General features: G+C 33.0%; 1 protein-coding gene across 4 annotated transcripts in view; it reads left to right on the plus strand.

The window, feature by feature from the left end:
• Positions 1–13,060, plus strand: part of LOC136041594 (small G protein signaling modulator 2-like) — a 191,634-nt gene that overhangs the window by 67,200 nt on the left and 111,374 nt on the right. For all 4 annotated transcript variants that reach the window (XM_065726296.1, XM_065726295.1, XM_065726297.1 and 1 more), the window contains one exon: positions 5,087–5,214. In XM_065726296.1, coding sequence (XP_065582368.1) covers positions 5,087–5,214 — 128 coding nt within the window. The remainder of the gene's footprint in view (positions 1–5,086; positions 5,215–13,060) is intronic.

Consider the following 13,060-nt stretch of genomic DNA (forward strand, 5'->3'; position numbering starts at 1 on the left):
GAACGCACAGTTTCTAAGAAAAAAACGGTTTTATTTTTTTTTTATGGAAAACTGTTAGAAATTTTAGGAACTTCTCTGGAACTTTTTTACTCTGTTTCACGTTTCCCTTTCCTCTGAAAAATCTCAAATTTTTAACTCTTACCACTTCGGAGCTACAGGTCGCTGATCACGGTGAAAAAAAAAAAAAAAAAAAAACTACGAAAGCAGTAGTGTTGCTCCGCAACACAATGATAAGCTTTTAAGCCAAGTGACAGTTTTTGAGAATTTCATGGAAATTTTTAACAGTTTTCAAGAATTAAAAAGCGGACTAATCCGTGCGATAAATTCTTACAATTTTTATTATTCATGAAATATCTGATAAGATCTTCAAATTGTTTGCTTTCTAAATTTCAATGTTCATCAAGTTCTTGTGACGAGAACGAGAAATGGTTAAAAATTCTAACAGAAAAGCAGCCATTCCACTCAAAAGTAGCCTTTCTCTCTAAAGAATAGATCTTAACGGACGTAAGGGATCCTCAAAATCTAATAGATAGAGAGAAAGTTAGATGTTTAATTTAAAAGCTCCGTATGGTTCTCTTGCGGTGTAAATTCCACCAAAATGACTACGTCATTCTGACGACAACAAGAGATCGATTAAGTGTCGTTCTGTGGAAAAAGTACCTTTTTGAATTCAAAAGTTGCTTTTCCTTGATAGGTCCCAAAGAAGCATTTTATACTGTAAAATTTAATGGATGTTAAAATCAGATAAAATCTGACTGTTAAGAAAATTTAAATAAAACATAATTTTCCGTTATTTGCCTTAAACAACGTTACATCACAAATTGTCTTGGGGTTATGTAACATAATAAAGAAATTTTCTCAAGGATGTAGGGGAAAACGAATGATAAGACTATGTTTTTGATTTTATTTCAATTTAAAATGTTGAATTAAAGTGTACCTTATACATATTTATTTATCAAATTTGCTGAGCATCAAGGTTCTCAAAGTGCTTGCTCGTGAAATTATGGTTTCTGAGCAAATAATAAATTATTGATATTAGAATAATAAAAGAATAAGAAATAAAAAGGATACGAATTATTGTATCTATATATATATATATATATATATATATATATATATATATATATATATATATATATATATATATATATATATATATATAATAATTATATATATAAATGATATTAATGTAATATTTTATATTAGTATTTAGTATTATATATTAATATCAATTATTATATAATAATATGATACTTTTAAGACTGAGAGATGCTGTAGACAAAGGTTTAAGAGAAGAACTGTCCGGTTTTAGAAAAGGTAGAGGATATGTCGACCAAATTTTCACTCTTAGGTTAATAATTGAGAAGGGCCTTAGCTGTCAAACACCTTTAGTCCTCAGTTTTATAGATTATGAGCAAGTGTCCGATTCTGTTGAGAGAAGAGCTTTAGCAAAGGTCTTAGCCTTATATGGTATACCAGACAAATACATTAAGGTAACTAGTGCTATGTACGAGAATAATACTGCTGCGGTTAAGGTAAGACATGAGTTTAGCAGCTGGCTTTGTATCAAATCAGGAGTTAAGCAGGGTTGTGTTCTATCCCCCTTTATATAAATTATTTCGACGGACTTTTTCTTGAGGAGTACAGGAAAGGCAATGGGAGACCACGGAATCAAACGGGGAAGAAAAAGTTTCCTGGACTTCGAATATGCTGATGATTTAAGCATATTAGATGAAAGTATGAGCAAAATGAATGAAAATGAAATGAATGAGGTTTTGCGAGTTCATTGTGCTAGAATAGGTTTGAATAATTAATGTTAAGTGATTAAGTCACTAAGGCTAGTAATAAGTGAAAGTAGAATAGCCAAGGCTCAAGGTGTTTTTTCACAGCTAAAAAAAATGGAAGAATTGGAAGATAAGTCTGCAAACCAAGATTAGAATATTCGAAGCTACAGTGATGATAGGGGTAAAAAATAGCTCTGAATCATAGGTGCTCCGAAAAGCGGATGAAAATTTACTAGATGTTTCCAGAAAAATTGCCCACGGATTGTTCTGGGTACCTGGCTGACTGACCGTATTTCAAACAGTAGGCCTTACAAAAATGTGGTTCAATCCAGCTTTCTAGGGCTATAATGAAAGAAAGGCTAGGATGGCTAGGCCACGTTCTGCGGATGAAGAATGACAGAGTGACAAAGATTGTCCTTTTTGGCCAACCTTCTAGGGCTAAACTGAAAGCAGTTCGTCCTCGTCTGGGGTGGGAGGGTGTCATAAATAAACATTTAAAGGAAATGGGAATTTCCTGGGAAGGTGTAAAGAGGGAGGCTTTGAATAGATTGGGTTGGAGGAGGAGCGTGCGTCGCTGTGTTGGCCTCAGGTGGCTTGGTGCTGCGGTGAGTTATTAGCTGTAGTAGTATTAGAATATAATAATATCAAATATATCCTTAGTAAGCAGTGACTGGGCTCAATAGTAACCGAAACTCTAGAAACGGAAATTTGATACCAATAGATATATCAAAAGAATTGAATTTTTAGGCTGATTTTAAATATACAAGTTTCATCAAGTTTAGTTATACACATCGAAAGTTACGAGTCGGAGAAAATCTGCCTTAATTTCAAAAAAAAGGGTAAAACACCCCTTAACAGTAATAGAATCTAGATGAAAATCACACCATCAGATTCAGTATATTAGAGAACTGTACTGCAAATAGTTGAAGCTCCTATGTGCAATTAAATAAAAAAACTAATTTTTTTAGCTGACAGTAAGGAGCGACATTTAAAACTTATAACGAACAGAAATTACTCCGTATATGAAATGAGTTGTCCCCTCCGCAATCCCTCGCTCCTTATGCTAAAGCTTTTAATTGTTTTAAAAAGTAGAATTGTGGCAAAGAGTCAAAAGCGTAAAGAGCGAGGGATTGCGGAGGGGACAACTCATTTCATATACGGAGTAATTTCTGTTCGTTTTAAGTTTTAAATGTCGCTCCTTACTTTCAACTAAAAAAATTAGTTTTTTTTATTTAATTTCTGAACGTTTTTGAATTATTGCATGTTTGGTTTTGGCTCTCCGCACATAAATCATTAAAATGAAATTTGTATATTAATTTTTTTTTGGCTAAATGGCTTTCTCTTAGTTTTGATCAGACGATTTTGAGAAATAAGGGGAGGAGAAGGAGGCCTAGTTGTCCTCCAATTTTTTGGTTACTTAAAAAGGCAACTAGAACTTTTAATTTTTAACGAACGTTTTTATTAGTAAAAAATATACGTAACTTAAGAAGTAACTTACGTAACAAACTTTCATAGCCTTATATTTTTATTATGTATACGAGGTGGTTTGTACCCTCGTTAATACCTCGCTCTTTACACTAAATCGTAAGTTTTGTCCCAATTCTTTAAGAATGACCCCTGAATCAGAAAGGCCGTAGAATAAATAGTTGAAATTACTAAAAATACTTTAGCATAAAGAGCAAGGTATTTATCTCCTCCTAAATACCTCGCTCTTTATGCCAAAGTATTTTTAGAACCCCTCATATGCGTAATAATCTCTGTTCGTTTTAAGTTTCAATGCTACTTCTTCCTTTCATTTGAGAAAACGTTTTCATGTTTATTTTTCATTGTTTTCTTATAGTAATGCTAGAGAATCCTGCGCCCTTGTCATTTTATTTTTCTTCCCCTATGACAGATTCCTCCAAGGAAAGATCCTCCAACATAGCCTCCTCTCCTCAGCCCCACCCCAAAACAAAATAAAATCCCCCTCAAAACGTCTGTAAACACTGGTCAAAGTTTGTAACTTGCAGCCCCTCCTCCAGGGATTGTGGGAGAGTAAGTCATCCCCAAAGACATAGTTATTATGGTTTTCGACTATGCTGAACAAAATGGCTATCTCAAAATTTTGATTCGTTGACTTTGGGAAAACAATGAGCGTGGGAGGGGGCCTAGATGCCCTCCAATTTATTTGGTCACTTAAAAAAGGCAATAGAACTTTTCATTTCCGTTAGAATGAGCCCTCTTGCGACATTCTAGGACTACTTGGTCGATACGATGACCCCTGGGAAAAAAAAAAAAATAAAAAAAAATAAACTCGCACCCGTGATTTGTCTTCTGGCAAAAAATACAAAATTCCACATTTTTTTAGATAGGAGCTTGAAACTTCTACAGTAGGAATCTCTGATACGCTGAATCTGATGGTGTCATTTTCGTTAAGATCCTACGACTTTTAGGGGGTGTTTCCCCCTATTTTCCTAAATAAGGCAAATATTCTCAGGCTCGTAACTTTTGATAGGTAAGACTAAACTATAAGACTAAACTTATATATTTAAAATCAGCATTATAATGCGATTCTTTTGATGTAGCTATTGATATCAAAATTCAATTTTTTAGAGGTTTGGTTACTATTGAGCCGGGTCGCTCCTTACTACAGTTCGTTACCACGAACTGTTTGAAAATGTAGAATTTTGTGTTTTTTGCCAGAAGATTTTTGTATTTTTTGTATTTCATACGCGTTTGTTTGTTTTGATTTTTTTCTTCACGGGCGATCCTCTCGACCAAGTAGTCCTAGAATATTGCGAGAGGAGTCATTCAAACGGTAATTAAAAGTTTTAGTGTCCTTTTTAAGTGACCAAAAATTGAAGAGCAACTAGGCCCTCCCACGCGCATTTCTTCCCAAGGTCACCCGATCAAAATTTTGAAATAGCCATTTTGTTCAGCATAGTCAAAAAATCCAATAACTATGTCTTTGAGCATGACTTAATCCCCCACAGTCCTTATAATTAAATATATTAATTAATATATTTAATTTTTAATATATAATTTTTTAATAATATTTTATTGATTTTTAATAACCTGATGCGTTGACTCTTTAGTTTTTTTTTCTCACTTTTGCCAAGCATTAGCTGTATTCAAGCCATGAAAATAAGTTACAGCTACATTTTAAAGCTGTTTTGTACCTATATTTGCATTCTTCTGTCGTGCTTTATTTTTTTTTATTGCTTACATCTAAGTTAATCACTCGAAGCTCCGTCGAAACTTGTTTTGAAAAGTTTGTTTTCGAAAGATAAATTGCCCCTGAGGAAGCTTTGTCTATTTTCAAGGTCGGTGGATCAGAAGTTTTACAAGGTTATTTGTCTCTCCATGACGATTGCCAAATTTTGTTGTTGAAATGGACTCCAAATCAAATAATGAGTGCGGTTCCTGACAGTAACGACAACCATGAGAAACGGTAAGGTCTTTTTATAAATAACCGCTTTTGATTTGTAATAAGTTTAGTAATCGTTTCTCCTTTAATTGTTGTTTTTTTCGATGCTAACTCCCACTGACTCCACTTCGGTTTGCAGCCAGTGGGATGGGGTGGGGTAATTACTACCTTCCTATATTTTGAGAAATACCTTCTTTTGGTGCTTTCATTTTTTTTTAAATTGAAAAAATGCCCCCTCTTACTCCTTACATCTTGATAAATACTTTTTAGTATCTTCATGAAAATTATAAAAAAACCTTGCCCCCTTCAAACATGCTCAAGAATTTTTACCCCTGCTTGCTTCTTGTGATTACTTTTTTTTTACCATTTAATTAAACTTTTTGGTTCTTAAACTGTTAAGCCTAAATCGGTCCTCTAGAGTCTGGAGTTCTTTTTTTTATATTTAAGGTATACTTTCCATCAAAAGCTTTGCAAAGTGCCTATAAACTATATAGTACCACCAAATATATATATAACCTATATAGTGCCACCTATATATATATATATATATATATATATATATATATATATATATATATATATATATATATATATATATATATATATATATATATATATATATATATATATATATATATATATATATATATATATATATATATATATATATATATATATATATATATATATATATATATATATATATATATATATATATATATATATATATATATATATATATATATATATATATATATATATATATATATATATATATATATATATATATATATATATATATATATATATATATATATATATATATATATATATATATATATATATATATATATATATATATATATATATATATATATATATATATATATATATATATATATATATATATATATATATATATATATATATATATATATATATATATATATATATATATATATATATATATATATATATATATATATGCCACCTATATATACGTACATAGACTTTTCTACCAATTTTGAATGGGTTTTTAACCTAAAAAAACTGAACACCAAATTTCAAACAATTTTTTTGGTAGATGGATAGAACCGGACCTCAGTACGGAATGATAGGAGAGTTTTGGTCTTTCATTGATCTTTTAAAAGCATTAAATAAAAAAAAACAAGTTTTTTAAATGAAAGTAAGGAGCGACATTAAAACTTGAAACGAACAGAAATTACTCCGTATATGAAAGGGGCTTTTCCTTCTCAACGCCCCGCTAAAGTTTGACTCTTTCTCTTAACTCTACATCTTAAAACAGTAAAAAACTTTAGCGTAAAGAGCGGGGCGTTGAGAAGGAAAAGCCCCTTTCATATACGGAGTAATTTCTGTTCGTTTTAAGTTTGAATCTTTCTCTTAACTCTACATTTTAAAACAGTAAAAACCTTTGGCGTAAAGAGCGGGGCGTAATTTCTGCTCGTTTTAAGTTTTAATGTCGGTCCTTACTTTCATTTAAAAAACTTGTTTTTTTTTTATTTAATTTCTGAACGTTTTTGAATCAATGCATGTTTTGATTTTGGCTCTCCGCAGAGGAATAATTAAAAAGAAATTTGTATATTTATTTTTTCTGGCTAAATGGCTTTCTCATAATTTTGATCGAATGATTTTGAGAAAAAAGAGCGGGGGCGGAAGCCTAGTTGCCCTCCGATTTTCGGTTAATTAAAAAGGCAACTAGAACTTTTAATTTTTTACGAATCTTTTTATAAGTAAAAAATATACGTAACTTATAAATTAGCTTACGTAAAGAACTTTTGTATTCTCATGTTTGTATTACATATATGAGGGGGTTCGCCCCCTCGTCAGTACCTCGCTCTTTACATTAAAGCTTAAATTTTGTCCCAATTCATTAAGAATGACCCCTGAATCACAAAAGCCGCAGAATAAATAGTTGAAATTACTAAAAATACTTTAGCGTAAAGAGCGAGGTATTAGAAGGAGGTTAGCCCCTCATATGGGTAATAATTTCTGTTTGTTTTATGTTTTAATGCTGCTGCTTACTTCCAGCTGAAAGAAAACTTTTTTATATTTATTTTTCATTGTTTTTTTAAGTAATGCTAGTAAATCCTGCGCTCCCTTCATGGAAATTTTCTTCCCCCATGACAAATTCCTCGATGGAAAGTTCCCCCAGCATATCCCCCTCTTATCAACCCCTGCCTCCAACCAAAAAATCCTCCTGAAAACGCCTTTACACTTCCCAATAACCATTACTATGTGTAAGCACTGGTCAAAATTTTGAACTTGTAACCCCTCCCACGGGGACTGTGGGGGAGTAAGTCGTCCCCAAAGACATAGTTATTAAGTTTTTCGACTACGCTGCATAAAATGGCTATCTTAGAATTTTGATCTGTTGTCTTTGAGAAAATAATTAGCGTGGGAGGGGGCCTAGGTGCTCTCCAATTTTTTGGTCACTTAAAAAGGGCACTAGAACTTTTCATTTCCGTTAGAATGAGCTCCTCGCAACATTCTAGGACAACTGGGTCGATACGATCACCCCTGGGGAAAAAAACGAAACAAAAAACAAAAATACAAACAAATAAACACGCATCCGTGATCTGCCTTCTGGCAAAAAAATTTAAAATTCGACATTTTTGTAGATAGACGCTTGAAACTTCTACAGTAGGGTTCTCTGATATGCTGAATCTGATGGTGTGATTTTTGTTAAGATTCTATGACTTTTAGGGGCTGTTTCCCACTATTTTCTAAAATAACGCAAATTTTCTCCGGCTCGTAACTTTTGATGGGTGAGACTAAACTTGATTAAACTTATATTTTTAAAATCAGCATTAAAATGCAATTCTTTTGATGTAGCTATTGGTACAAAAATTCTATTTTTTAGAGTTTTGGTTACTATTGAGCCGGGTCGCTCCTTACTACAGTTCGTTACCACGAACTGTTTGATTAAATAAAAAAAACATGTTTTTTCAACTGAAAGTAAGGAGCGACATTAAAACTTAAAACGAACAGAAATTACTTCGTATATGAAAGAGGCTGCTTCCTCATCAACGCCCCACTCTTTACGCTAAAGTTTGACACTTTCTCTCAATTCTTCTTTTTAAAACAGTAAAAAACTTTAGCATAAAGAGCGGGGCGTTGATGAGGAAGCAGCCTTTTTCATATACGAAGTAATTTCTGTTCGTTTTAAGTTTTAATGTCGCTCCTTACTTTCAGTTAAAAAAACTTGTTTTTTTTATTTAATTTCTGAACGTTTTTGAATCAATGCATGTTTTGATTTTGGCTCTCCGCAGAGGAATAATTAAAACGAAATTTGCATTTTTTTTTTGGCTAAATGGTTTTCTCATAATTTTGATCGAATGATTTTGAGAAAAAAAAGCGGGGGAGGAAGCCTAGTTGCCCTCCGATTTTTTGGCTAATTAAAAAGGCAACTAGAACTTTTAATTTTTTACGAATATTTTTATTAGTAAAAGATTTACGTAACTTATAAATTAGCTTATGTAAAGAACTTTTGTATTCTCATATTTTTATTACATATATGAGGGGGTTTCGCCCCCTTGTCAGATCCTCGCTCTTTACACTAAAGCTTAAATTTTGTCCCAATTCATTAAGAATGACCCCAGAATCACAAAAGCCGTAGAGTAAATAGTTGAAATTACTAAAAATGCTTTAGCGTAAAGAGCGAGGTATTAGGAGGAGGTGAGCCCCTCATATGGGTAATAATTTCTGTTTGTTATAAGGTTTAATGCTGTTCCTTACTTCCAGCTGAAAGAACTTTTTCATATTTATTTTTTCATTGTTTTTTTTTAAATAATGCTAGTAAATTCTGCGCTCCCTTCATGGAGATTTTCTTCCCCCATGACAAATTATCGATGGAAAGTTCCCCCAGAATATCCCGCTCTTCTCAACCCCAAAAAAATCCTCCTGAAAACACCTGTACACTTCCCAATAACCATTACTATATGTAAGCACATGTCAAAGTTTGTAACTTCTTGCCCCTCCCACGGGGACTGTGGGGGAGTAAGTCGTCCCCAAAGACATAGTTATAAGGTTTTTCGACTACGCTGAATAAAATGGGCATCTCAGAATTTTGATCCGTTGACTTTGGTAAAACAATTAGCGTGGGTGGGGGCCTAGGTGCCCTCGAATTTTTTGGTCACTTAAAAAGGGCACTAGAACTTTTCATTTCTGTTAGAATGAGCCCTCTTTCAACATTCTAGGACAACTGGGTCGATACGATCACCCCTGAAAAAAAAAACAAAAAAAACAAACAAATAAACACGCATCCGTGATCTGCCTTCTGTCAAAAAATACAAAATTCCACATTTTTGTAGATAGGAGCTTGAAACTCTTACAGTAGGGTTCTCTGATACGCTGAATCTGATGGTGTGATTTTCGTTAAGATTTTATGACTTCTAGGGGGTTTCCTCCTATTTTCTAAAATAACGCAAATTTTCTCAGGCTCGTAACTTTTGATGGGTAAGACTAAACTTGATGAAACTTATATATTTAACATCAGTATTAAAATGCAATTCTTTTGATGTAGGTATTGGTATCAAACTTCCATTTTTTAGAGTTTTGGTTACTATTGAGCCGGGTCGCTCCTTGCTACAGTTCGTTACCACGAACTGTTTGATAAGAGAGCAGAAAAATAGCGTGCCAAAACTTGTACAGGGAACATAAGGCTTAAAGTTGAGGCAACTGGTTGCTAGTTTTGGTGCCCAATAAATCTGAGGAGGCCTACTGTTGATGTGGTCGACTATCAATTTCGATGCTCAGAAAAATCAATAAGGCAATGTAGATGGCACAGTATTTTTTTTTTCATCTGTGCAGGGTGACAGTGGATTGGTTCTTTCCTGAAACTGCTGCAATAGGGAAAAAGATGTCGATAAAACAAGTAGAACGAAAATTGGGTGAATATTCGTTGATACTATACCTCTTCCTCTCCATTAGAAGTAGAAAATATAAAACAGAACGATAAAATATTTATCTGTATTAAAAACTACCCATTTGTTCTCTACATCAAACAGTTCGTGGTAACGAACTTTAGTAAGGAGCGACCCGGCTCAATAGTAACCAAAACTCTGAAAAACGGAATTTTGATACCAATAGTTACATCAAAAGAATCGGATTTTTATGCTGATTTTAAGTATATAAGTTTCATCAAGTTTAGTCTTACCCATCACAAGCTACGAGAAAGTTTGCCTTATTTTAGAAAATAGGGAGAAACACCCCTTAAAAGTGATAGAATCTTAACAAAAATCACAACATCAGATTCAGCGTATCAGAGAACCCTACAGTAGAAGTATAAAACAGTAGAAAACGAACAGAAATTACTCCGTGTATGAAAGGGGCTGTTCCCTCCTCAATACCCCTCTCTTTACGCTAAGGTTTTTTACTGTTTTAAAAAGTAAAGTTGAAAGAAAGAGTCAAACTTTAGCGTAAAGAGTGGTACGTTGAGGAGGGAACAGCCCCTTTCATATACGGAGTAATTTCTGTTCGTTTTAAGTTTTAATGTCGCTCCTTACTTTCAATTAAAAAAAACTTGTTTTCTTTATTTAATCGTATACAAGGAGATACTACTATGTTTTCTGGCTTTCTTATTGTAGCCGAGTAAGCCAAGCTAGTATCCCGAGTTTATCCGCCTAGGAGTCCCGAAACCAACCAGAGGCTTCTCGGAATTACAATTAAAAGAGAAATGGCCTGGGTATCAATTGGTTGCCCAGCATTCAACTTTTGATTGAATGAGCCCTTTTCCGACTTTTTACACTAATTGTTGTGTATTCGGATTTTTGGGTTAAATAACAATACCGCTCTTCTCTTTATCACTGTCCTCTTAAGATTATCTCCCAGTCTCATAGAACAAAGAAAAAATAACGAATTAAAAAACAAACAAGCTTCCACAGTGGTCCGGGACTTTATATTTGACATTAGTACCCTAAAGATCCTGAGACTTGCTGAATTTATTGCAAAGTTTCATAAATTTTGCAAATTTTTCGTAATTCTGAAATTACGAAAAGATTCAACCACTAGTGACTTTTGCTGAGCTAATTCAAGTTCAATTGGTTTTAATACGTAGAATCAAGTTAGAATTATTTTCTGTGTGTACGTACTCTGTCAGGAAAATTTCTTCTTCTATAGTGTTGGTTTCAAACAGTTCGTGGTAACGGGCGGTTCAATAGAGTCATGATAACAATCGATGCATACAAAAAATTTAATTTTTATGCTTATTTAAACTATATAAAATTCATCAAGTTTAATGTTACCCGTCACAAGTTACGAGCCTGAGAAAATTTGCCCAATTTTTGAAAAAGGGGGAAATACCCTTAAGACATCAAGTGGTCTAAATGAACATCACACAATCCAAATGAAGAACCCTGCTGTAGATGTTTCAAGCTCTTATATCATATAAAAATGTGGAATTTTGCATTTTTGCCAGAAGAAAGATCACGAATGTGTGTTTATTTGTTATGTTGTTGTTGTTGTTTTTTCACCAGGGGTAATCGTATCGGGCCAGTTGTCCTAGAAGATTGGAAGAGGGCACATTTGATTGGATATCAAATAGGTCAAATGCCCTTTTTATTTGAAAAAAAATATTGGAGAGCAGCTAGCCCTCCTCTCATGCCCCCTTTTTTCCAAAGTCACCCGATCAAAATTTTGAGATGGCCATATTGTCAGCATTGTCTAAAGATCTAATTAATATGTCTTTGAGGATGATTTGACCCTCACCGTCCCCGGGGGAAGGGCTACAAGCTATGAATTTTGTCCATTGTTTACATATAGTATTGGTTATTGGGAAGTATATAGACAGTTTTGTGGGGAGGAGGGGATTTTTTTAGGGAGCTATGCTGGAGGATCTTTACATGGAGGAATTTTTCATGGGAGAATGGAATATCCCTTGTATCCCGGGTTTTCCAGTATTATTTAAAAATTGATCAGAAATTAAATATAAAAATTAAAAAATTTTCAACTTAAATTAAGGAGCAACATTAAACTTAAAGCGAACAGAAATCATTATGTATATGAGGGGGATCACTCAAGTTTTTTTAGGAATTTTAAAAAAGTTATTATTGTAATTAAACGGCCCTTTTGTTTCAGGGTTCGTTCTTAAATATTTGGAACAAAAAGTAAAATTTTATCATAAAAAGTGAGGTATTGAGGAGGAGGCGACCCGTCTCATATACATAATAATTTCCGTTCGTTTTAACTTTTAATGTTGCTCCTCTTACTTTCAGTTGAAAAGACTGTTTTTTTTATTAATCGATTTGCAAGGCCACTTTTACTTAAAGTTTAACCCACTACCTGTTTTATCAGGTGCTCTATCAAACAGTTCGTGGTAACGAACTGTAGTAAGGAGTGACCCAACTCAATAATATATATATATATATATATATATATATATATATATATATATATATATATATATATATATATATATATATATATATATATATATAATATAAAACCCTTAAAAAACGAAATTTTGATACCAATAGTTACATCAAAAGAATCACATTTTTATGCTGATTTTAAATATGTAATTTTCATCAAGATTAGTATTACTCCTTAAAAGTGACGAGCCTGAGAAAATTTGTCTTATTTTAGGAAATAGTGAGAAACGCCCCCTAAAAGTCATAGAATCTTAACAAAAATTACACCATCAGATTCAACATGTCAGAGAACCCTACTGTAAAAGTTTCAAGCTGCTATCTGCAAAAATGTGGAATTTTGTATTTTTTGCCAGAAGACAGATGAGGGATGCGAGTTTATTTTTTTCTTTTTTTTTTCTTTTTTTTTCCAGGGGTGATCGTATCGACCCAGAGGTCCTAGAATGTCGCGAGAGAGCTCATTCTAAAGGAAATTAAAAGTTCTA

This window comes from Artemia franciscana, unplaced genomic scaffold (assembly GCF_032884065.1).
Source record: "Artemia franciscana unplaced genomic scaffold, ASM3288406v1 PGA_scaffold_30, whole genome shotgun sequence".
Lineage (NCBI taxonomy): Eukaryota > Metazoa > Arthropoda > Branchiopoda > Anostraca > Artemiidae > Artemia > Artemia franciscana.